This window comes from Cucurbita maxima, unplaced genomic scaffold (genome assembly GCF_002738345.1).
Source record: "Cucurbita maxima cultivar Rimu unplaced genomic scaffold, Cmax_1.0 Cma_Scf00115, whole genome shotgun sequence".
NCBI lineage: Eukaryota > Viridiplantae > Streptophyta > Magnoliopsida > Cucurbitales > Cucurbitaceae > Cucurbita > Cucurbita maxima.
Genome location: NW_019272131.1, coordinates 107534 through 117360, shown reverse-complemented (window position 1 = coordinate 117360; position 9827 = coordinate 107534). Strand labels below are relative to the sequence as shown.

The following is a 9827-nucleotide window of genomic DNA, read 5'->3' as shown; positions in this document are numbered from 1 at the left end:
GGGGGGGGTTTCAGTGGTCTGTAGACATGAAGGATTTGAATTCGGATGTTTTTGACCCAACGGCTGGGATGGATTCGGATTATTCGCGTGCCTCTTGTTCTTCACCATCCGACGCGGATTTTGGATTCGCTTTTAACGATAGTAATTTCTCTGATCGGTTGCTTCGGATTGAGATTATGGGGGAACCGGAAGAGGCCCGTCCAGATTCTGTGGGATGTACGAGCATCCTCGATTGGGCTCGACGGAAGAGACGGAGAGAAGATTGTAAGAAGGATAACGGTAAATTTTGTTTCTAATTTTCCTATTTTACCTTTTGTTTTGTCTTTTGGCCTAGAAATTGCCTTTGTTTGATCGGTGGTGTTGAGGAACGACCGGGAACTTGGAATCGTTGAAGTCTTTCATTTCTTGTCTGGGGAACGGAGAGATTACTCTATTTGGTTGGGGAGGAAAATGACGAAGTGGATTGGTACAGGAGTAATTATGTCGTGATTGCAGAAAATAAAATGACGCTGGCCTCAGTTTTCAAGGTGACGTTGGAATTGTTCATATTTGTTTGCAAGGTGAAATAGGAAATGGAGACAATGGTTCATGTTGTTTTATTAAGATAATGAGAACTGAGCTGCCCTGAAATTTCTAGCTTGATGGTATGCATAATAGAGAATTACTGCCACTGCAACCAATGGTATATCGGCAAGGGATGTTATTTTGTCGAAGAGGATTCCTTTTTATATGATGTTTAGATAGAATGAACCTGTATAATTAAAACGTCATAATTTTATGTTTGTTTGCTGTCTTTGAAATTGAAACCATCGGTTTACTTTGATAAGAATTGCTCTGGTTGGTCTTTCTGTTGTTTTGATTGAACTGAACTGTGATCGAGCAAGTTTCTTTATGTACCCATCAAACTGTGTATTGGTTCTATGTTACATTGTCGTTAATTGGACGCGGACCCTGTAATTTTCATTATTCTTGTATATGGCCTTTTGTACGTATTCAGGATTGGTTCCTTTCTTTGTTCAAACTTTGTTTCTTTATGATCAACTTTATTTGCAGTTGTCGATCTAAATGGATGCCCTGAGGAGCAAGTCTTAAATGGAAGCCATCCTGATATGGATGATGGCATACCTTGTGACAATCTAGATGGTGAGCCTGCTCAAATGATTGAAGAGCTACATTCAGGTATAGACAATACAGATGAGGAAGCTAACTTATTGATGTTATTTAGGTTGCCTAATCAAAATGAGTTTTCTTGAATTTTTTCTTCTGCGTGGTTCTAATCCTTACGAAAATGTAACATTGATCTATATTTGGGAATTATTTTGCTTACACCAAAGAAAATGTTAAATGGAGCTGACATCCTGTTTAAAATCATTAGATTATTAGAATAAGATGTCTTGAAATTTTCATTTGCTGAAGGTGATGAAGCTGCAAATGGCGATGAATCAAGCTGGGGAATGGATTGTTCTACTGTTATTAAAGTCAAAACGTTGCATATCAGCTCTCCAATTTTGGCTGCTAAAAGCCCTTTTTTCTACAAGGTAAAAGCTAATATATATTTATACAATATAGGAATATTTTAATTTTTCTATTTGTTAAATTTTTGTAGGAACTGTCGTTTATAAATCCTTTACTCTTATCTAAGAAATAATTTCCTGTCTAGCTTTTCTCTAATGGGATGAGGGAGTCTGAACAGCGGAATGTGACCTTACGAATCAATGCCTCAGGTATACATTAAAAAACTCATTGTCTCTTTCTCTTTTCTGTACATCTTATTCTTTATTACAGACCATACTATTTATAATTTTCTTTCCTTCTACCATACAGAGGAAGCTGCACTAATGGAGTTGCTGAATTTTATGTATAGCAATACCCTATCTTGTAGCACTGCTTTGTCTTTGCTTGATGTTCTTATGGCCGCCGACAAATTTGAGGTTGCTTCATGCATGAGGTATTGCAGCAGACTTTTAAGAAATTTACCGATGACACCTGAGTCTGCATTGCTATATCTAGAGCTTCCATCCAGTGTCTTAATGGCTGAAGCAGTCCAACCATTGACTGATGCAGCAAAGCAGTATCTTGCTGTTCGCTACAAGGACATAACCAAGTAAATTTCTGATGCTCTCAAGTTATACAATGATATTTTTCTTTTCCTTAATTTTCTTTTTATTTTCCAGTTTTTAATCTTTGTTTGTGGTGGGGAGAGGGAAGTTTTTGAGGGGAATGTCAATTTGAAGGATTCTACTCAAGGCTGTGTTCCCTTTAGAAGGAATCAAATAATTTTCAAAATAATTGTAACCAGGGAAAAATTGTTATCTGGATCCTACATGTTAGTAGTACGTGGTAGTGGTAGATGTTTGGGCTTCCGCCTCCAACTTTTGGCCTAAACCAAGCTTGGTGAATGGAGCTGAAATATTCCAATTATTTCTGTTTTATCCCTTTAGTTGGAAGTTAGAGCATGTCCATTTCTTTGTTAATGGAGTGTTTCCTTCAACTTAATACTTTTTTTTCTCTTTTTTGTGGATATTCTATCTTTTGGGACTTGTGGTCCTACCTCACTAAGTTAGTCATAATTTACAAGAAATTGCCTTAAATTCACATAATTTTGCATTGTGAATATGCACATTTTCACTGAGAATAGATAAGAGTTTTGAGAGGTGCACGGTTGAAATTTATCCATTGCATCTCAATGGTATATCATGAACTGAACATTCAGTTAAGAATTTGATGAAAAAGCTCGATTGTTTATCCAACCATCAAATTAGACATTAAGACAAGAGACAACCTTTAGACTATATTTGTGATATAATGGATTTTGATTCTGATTGTTTCTTCAGCAATCATTTGTTACAGCTTTTTACCGATTTCCCCCCTTGTGTCTGTCATGTTTCGGGTCTACTGGGAGGGAGGATATTTCTCAATTAGGCTTCCTTCTTGTACTTGACCAGGTACCAGGATGAGGTTATGGCTTTGCCTCTTGCAGGAGTGGAGGCAATATTGTGTAGTGACGATCTACAGGTTGCATCAGAGGATGCAGTATACGATTTCATCTTGAAGTGGGCTAGAGCTCAGTATTCAAGGTTGGACGAGAGGCGAGAAGTGCTGGGGGCCAGACTTGCACGTTATATTCGATTCCCCTTTATGACTTGTCGAAAGCTTAAGAAAGTTCTGACCTGCAATGACTTCGACCATGAGGTTGCATGCAAACTTGTGCTTGAGGCCCTTTTCTTCAAGGCGGAGGCCCCTCACCGGCAGAGAATCATAGCTGCGGATGAGTCGGCTTCCTCAAACCGCCGATTCTTTATTGAGAGAGCATACAAATACCGTCCAGTCAAGGTTGTTGAGTTTGATTGCCCTCGGCAGCAGTGTGTAGTATACCTGGACCTAAAGCGGGAAGAATGTACAAATTTGTTTCCGTCTGGGAGAGTGTATTCTCAGGCATTCCACTTGGGTGGACAAGGATTTTTCCTTTCAGCTCATTGCAACATGGACCAGCAGAGCTCATTTCACTGTTTTGGGCTTTTCTTGGGAATGCAGGAAAAAGGATCAGTATCTTTTGCAGTAGACTATGAATTTGCTGCAAGATCAAAGCCTACAGAGGAGTTTGTTAGCAAATATAAGGGCAATTACACATTCACTGGAGGCAAGGCTGTTGGCTATAGAAACTTGTTTGCAATACCATGGACTTCTTTCATGGCCGAAGATAGTCTATACTTCATAAATGGAGTCCTCCATCTTAGAGCTGAACTTACCATCAGGCCCTGACCGACCCCAACCACGTTCTGTTCTGTTCTGTATCTAAAGGATCGAAAGGTATTATCCAACTATATCTTGTGTAGGTTGTCTAACCATCTAATTTTTTGTACGTCCTTTTTTTTTTCTTTTTTTTCTTGGCTCCCCTTTTGACATCCTTCCCTGACTCAAAGAAGATGATGTGATAGTAAAAAACTGTTCTATTGCTAATACTTGGATCTCAATTATGTTATACTAAAATCTCTCTGGATATTGCTTTACTTTCCTTCTCGATACTACTTATCATCAACATTTGCAACCTGAAATTCTGGTATCCTAAATCTTTGAGATCTTTTTGGTAGCCATAGAAATTTGACTGTTCTGTTTCTATGAGAACTGTCACTGCCAAAGTTGGGTAATAATTACTATGTCATGGAAGTTCACGAGTCTCTGAGCACTGTTTTCTAGAAGAAGCTTGATGAAGAAGTATGCCATAAAGATTTTGTTTTCATTTCGTGTTTCTGAAAACTGTTTCTTGAAGAATACTGGTTAAGTTAAGTGGGTTAATGTTAGAAGGATTAGAAAAATTATTTTTTATCACGTTATTCAAATTGTTGTGGTTTTGCTTTGAAGATTTTTTTTAATGCACAAATTTGCAAGCATATTTTCTTATTTATAATTGTCACAAGCGATTTATCTTAATTGTTTGTATGAGACATGTGAGTGAGTATCCTATATAATTGTCACAAAGGGATGTTATGTGCAGGCTTCATATGTGGTCAACCAGTGAACTCAACTCGGCTCCATTTTCAATGAATTTTACCATTTTCTTTTTCTCATATGTGGTCAACCAGTGAACTCAACTCGGCTCCATTTTCAATGAATTTTACCATTTTCTTTTTCTGAAGCAAGAAATAAGTTTTGAGCAAAAAGGGATTGTTTCCATTTAATGAACTTGACAAATCTTATTATACAGATACAAAGAAAAGGGGACATATTGCCTCTTACAACCTAAGTGGAATAGAGTACAAAATGATGATTCATAAGAGGAACCAAGCATGTCGAAACACGGCGCCCGATAACACGCATCTTATTCTGCTCGATGATTCATAAGAGGAACCAAGCATGTCGAAACACGGCGCCCGATAACACGCATCTTATTCTGCTCCAGCAATCTTCTTCTTCAATGCTTCAATGTCATCAGCTAGCTCCTTTCTGCTTGACTGAGGAAGCAAGAAGAAACAAACATTCTTCAAGTCAATATCCAGTTTGCAGAACCAACCAAGAGCTATGATTACATTTATGGTTTCTAAGAACTCTCAGATTCTATTTGCCATTTTCATCCAATTATGTTTTGGATCAGATTAGACAATCTCTTTAGAAACATGTGACAAGAACTTACGAACGTTTTAATCTTGAACAACTTAGAAACCATAGCAAAATCTCATCAAGGGTGAAGCTTGAGAAAGCATCAAACATTAAAATTATGTAATCATTGATTACAGACCTTGTAAATCATGAACCTCCACAATGATATAATATTGTCTACTTTGAGCTAATCATTGATTACAGACCTTGTAAATCATGAACCTCCACAATGATATAATATTGTCTACTTTGAGCATAAGCTCTCATGGCTTTACTTTTGGTTTCCCTAAAAGGCCTCTATACCAATAGACATATTCCTTATAAAGCTAATTAGCTATCGTGGGATTCTTCTCCCAACATTGCTCGACAAATCTTATTTGAAACAGGTTTTAATTCTTTTCTCTACTTACCTTGCTTCTCCCAACATTGCTCGACAAATCTTATTTGAAACAGGTTTTAATTCTTTTCTCTACTTACCTTGAAGAGTAGATATCGGTACACGAACCACCCTGTATATCCAAGTCCGACCAACTCCAGGATCTTCGGAAGCTGGTGAGAATAGATGAAGATTGAGAATCAAATGGGCTTAGAAGGGGAAGAAACAAATTGGAAGTATAAATACTTGAGCAGAAGCATGAGCTTGATGGAATCATTTACCAATGGAACTGAATTGACTGCACCAACAAGAATTGAAGAAAGCCATACAGCAACAATCGCCCCACCTCCATAGAGAAGTACCGTAGATTTGTTCTCAAGGGCATCCCACTAGTAAACAATATGACATTAGTTCTTAGATTCATCCCAGAGACAGTATAAGAAACAAAAAAGACCATAAAATGAATGATGAAGAATAATAAACCTTTTCTTTCAAGTCTGTAAAGAGCTCAGAGGCATCAGCAGCAGATGATTCTTCTGAAGATGAGGCTCGGGTTTGAAGCAGAGACGATCTACGAGACTCTGTCACCAAATGGTAAGTTGGGAAAACCCCATTTGAATCTAAAGGGGTCTAAATCAAGAAACTAACATTTCAGTGACAAATGATCTAATTCACAATTCAAAAATAGCAATGAACGATAAAACGACAATTTTTATCACGCAAAAAGTGAACCATGTTCTTAAACTACAGACCTCATTTCCAACAATTTTCTATGAGATGGGGGCAGGCGGCCAATTATGAAGTTTTTTCTGATTTCCTTGAATTAGTTGAACATATCTTGTTTGATCTCACATGGGTTGGAGAGGGGAACAAAACATTCCTTATAAGGGTGTGAAAACCTCTCCCTAGTAAGCTCGTTTTAGAATCGTGAGGCTAATAGTAATACATAACGGGCCAAAGCAGACAATATCTACTAGAGATGGACTTAGCTAATACAAATGGTATCAGAACTAGACACCAGACAGTGTGCCAGCAAGGACGTTGGCTCCCAAGGAGGGTGGATTTTGAGATCCACATTGGAAAGGGAACAAAGCATTCCTTAAATACATTTTAAAATCGTGAGGCTAACAACGATACGTGACGGGACAAAGCGGAACAATATCTATTAGTAGTGGGCATGGACTATTAAAAATGATATCAGAGCCAAACACCGGGCGGTGTGCCAGTAGGACGCTAGACCCCAAGGGGGTGGATTGTGAGATCCTACATTGGTTGGAGAAGGGAACGAATCATTTCTTATAAGGGTGTGAAAACCTCTCCCTAAGTGGTGGGCTTGAGCTGTTACATGTCTTCTCTAAAACCGAAGTTCCATGAGCTATACAAATCTAAGATATTTAATGGAAAGCATATACCTATGCATTTGCCCATCAAAACTCATTCTAAATTCACAGATTCGCAAGGCTTCTCTTGAAAGTAAGCATAGTTTATAGATGTATGATGTGTGAAACTGGTTTGAAAAATTTCATGTGTAAGGTCTCGAATGTAAATCACAGCACCTTAATCCACTTTATCATAACGCAGGATTACCAGCAACCTTAACGCACTCAATCGTGTAGCAGTTGAGTTGCCAGAATTGAATGAACTATAAAACTAAAAAAAGTTCAGGCTCAAATCACGGGGACAAATTATCTTCATGAACTGAATGATACACACACAACCAGGCTCCAAAATTCAAGACCCAACTAAGAAGATACCCAAAGAGAAAGGAAAACATCAGAAATTAAAACAGACCGAGAATTTCATCTTGCACACAATGTGTTCGACGAATTGCCCAAAAGAAAATTAATAAGATTTTACGAGAAAGTTACCTAAGGAGATTTTGAGGGAAGTGGGGAAAGCAGGGGAGCCGAATCGAGGTGGGAGGAGCGGCATGGCGGAGCGGCGAGTGGGTTGCGGAGCAGCCAGAGAAGGTCTCAGAACGGCGGTGGCCGCTGTGGGAGAGGCCGTGGCTGCCATTTCTTAGCAGAAGTTCAATCAAACTTGAGAATCGACGCCGGAAAGAGAGAGGAATCCCCAATCAAATGGCCGTCGAGGAGTTGCCGCTGCAAACGACTTTTCGATCCCTCGTCTTTGCAGAGATTTTCTTTTTGGATTCGCCATTTTCTATGTTCAGAAATGGCTTGTTTATCCGCGATCACAGTTTGGGAAGATGGCCTCTGGTACCGACACGTGGACAGACCCTTCGTTGTGATTGGTTAGTTCCCTATCTAAAATCTGTGGCCTCTGGTACCGACACGTGGACAGACCCTTCGTTGTGATTGGTTAGTTCCCTATCTAAAATCTGTTTGAGGACTCAAAATTTTCTCGTCTTTATGCACAAAAAAAATAATTGAAGTGAACTTTCCCTCTTTACTTTGTAATCACTCGAGCAAACATAAAATGCCTCAAAATTTAATTCAAGTCAACTAATTCATTGTCACTGTAAAAATTTGGAAAGTAAATTTAAAGGTATCTCATACGGATCGACCCCCCATCGAATCGTCGATCAAGGGATAGACAACAAGTGGTCAACTATTCTCGTCGCACATGTTTCCAAAGGTCATCCATATTAATCAATGCCCTCACCTGACTATTTCATGAATTAAGGTCAAAGTTATGGGTCAACCCAAAATAGACAAAACATGTTCGAGTTTATCAAATACATTGGCTCTATAAATTTGGTCATATTTAAATTAGTGAGACACCTTAGTTTTCAACTAGCTAAACTAGGATCGATGATCGAACGAACGAGACACAAAATGGGTGTTTATTCTATCATGCAGAACTTTATGTCCTATTACAAAAATATAAATACGAGTGTGGGACTCACCACCACGTGGTGCCCAAATTTTGCTACGGTTGGTCCACAAGTGACTTCGACACTGCCTAAGATCAACCAAGCTTACATACTATAATTTTACACCATAATATTAGCAATAATATTAAGCCCTAAATTTAGACTTTTATTTCTATTTTTATTCTATCTAACATGGTTGATCCCCTATTTATATATTTGTCTTTTGATACACTTTATGTCTCTTTGTGATGAGCTAATAGTCGTATACAAAGTAAGTTTCAAGACTCGAAAGCATGATGAACAATCGAGACATCGAAATGTGATATTGCTCATTCTTTTCAAGATTTAACTTCATTTTGCAATTTTCCTTCACAACGAGATAGAGAATTGTGACATTCTTTCATTTTTCCGAGTACTTACCTTATATCATTCTTTGTAGTCGGTCATGGATCAACCAACCGACAATCAAGGTGTCTCACTCAATTAAATGGGCTTGGATTGATCTAAGTCCATATGTTTGATGAGGTTAAGTATGTTAGGTTATCCGCTTGAATGAAGGTGTAACCTATATGGGTCACAAACTCATGTATATATAAATGTACAATGAACATTACATGGTGTGCCTTGATCCATGGTAACAAACTAGTAAATTATGAGAGTCTCTTACTATGTATAGATATGTTTAGCAGGTAGACTCAAGTTTGTTGATCGGTTAATCCATAACAAATATTATTATTATATTTTTTAAAAAACATAGAAATCGAGGTGGGGATGAAGAACGTGACAAGTAGAGATGTCCATGAGGTAAAGTGGGGAGGAGGAAACCTTCTTTGACCTCGTTCTTGTCTCTTATTTCAATCTCATTCCTGCTAAATTTCTCATTTATTTTTGTGTGGATCGATGCAAAAATTCTCCGTAGATAATTGGCGGGTCGAATTTTCATGAAAAATCCTTTCCATCTTTTCATATAGTTTAAAAATATTCATTTAAAAAAATCAATCTTAATAAATCCAAAAATATATAATAGATTATTCAATGTTTAACTTTTAAAAACTTCCATTGTAGTATTACAACATAATCTTTCCCACTTACTTTTTATTTTATATATATATATATATTAAGCCCATTCAAAACTAAAACGGTCCGAAATTACCCAATGGGCCGGCCCATTGATTTTTAGCCTGTTAATATAATGACTACCCCGATTTCCTCCAAGAAGCCCACAAATTAAAAAACACATTTTCTTTATCCTTTGTATGAATAATAATTAAAATAATGTTTTAACACTTTTTTTAGGTCGATTATGCCAGATCGAAATGACCATTATACCCCTAGCTATTAAAAGCTCGAGAGTGCTTTGTTTAAGACAAAATAACACTATTAATTGTCGTAACGAAATAAAATTGAATCCATACGCTCGACCCATCTGCTTCTACCCTTCCCCAATTCCAAACATTTTATTTTTGTTGACTTTAATAACTGGACATATTTTATGATTTGACATGCAATTTATAATTA

At 37.5% G+C, this 9827-nt stretch overlaps 2 protein-coding genes across 4 annotated transcripts; one reads left to right on the top strand and one right to left on the bottom strand.

Annotated features, from left to right (window-relative positions):
* Positions 1–6: 6 nt before the first annotated feature.
* On the top strand, positions 7–4830 carry LOC111473311 (BTB/POZ domain-containing protein POB1-like). 3 transcript variants are annotated; one of them, XM_023118864.1, is made up of 8 exons: positions 261–279; positions 473–527; positions 1054–1179; positions 1417–1538; positions 1661–1724; positions 1825–2104; positions 2946–3810; positions 4706–4830. In XM_023118864.1, the coding sequence occupies exons 3-7, from the start codon at positions 1110–1112 to the stop codon at positions 3760–3762; spliced, it is 1353 nt and encodes a 450-aa protein (XP_022974632.1). In that variant the 5' UTR covers positions 261–279; positions 473–527; positions 1054–1109; the 3' UTR covers positions 3763–3810; positions 4706–4830. The 3 variants fall into 3 exon arrangements, with proteins under 3 accessions (XP_022974630.1, XP_022974631.1, XP_022974632.1); XM_023118862.1 differs by lacking the exon at positions 473–527 and having other exon boundaries at positions 7–279; XM_023118863.1 differs by lacking the exons at positions 473–527; positions 4706–4830 and having other exon boundaries at positions 7–279; positions 2946–4010.
* LOC111473314 (protein CURVATURE THYLAKOID 1A, chloroplastic-like) lies at positions 4649–7645 on the bottom strand. Its single transcript, XM_023118866.1, has 6 exons — positions 7342–7645; positions 5957–6054; positions 5755–5862; positions 5575–5646; positions 4857–4952; positions 4649–4789 (listed from the first exon to the last, which is right to left on the bottom strand). The coding sequence occupies exons 1-5, from the start codon at positions 7487–7489 to the stop codon at positions 4887–4889; spliced, it is 492 nt and encodes a 163-aa protein (XP_022974634.1). The 5' UTR covers positions 7490–7645; the 3' UTR covers positions 4649–4789; positions 4857–4886.
* Between the last annotated feature and the right edge of the window lie 2182 nt (positions 7646–9827).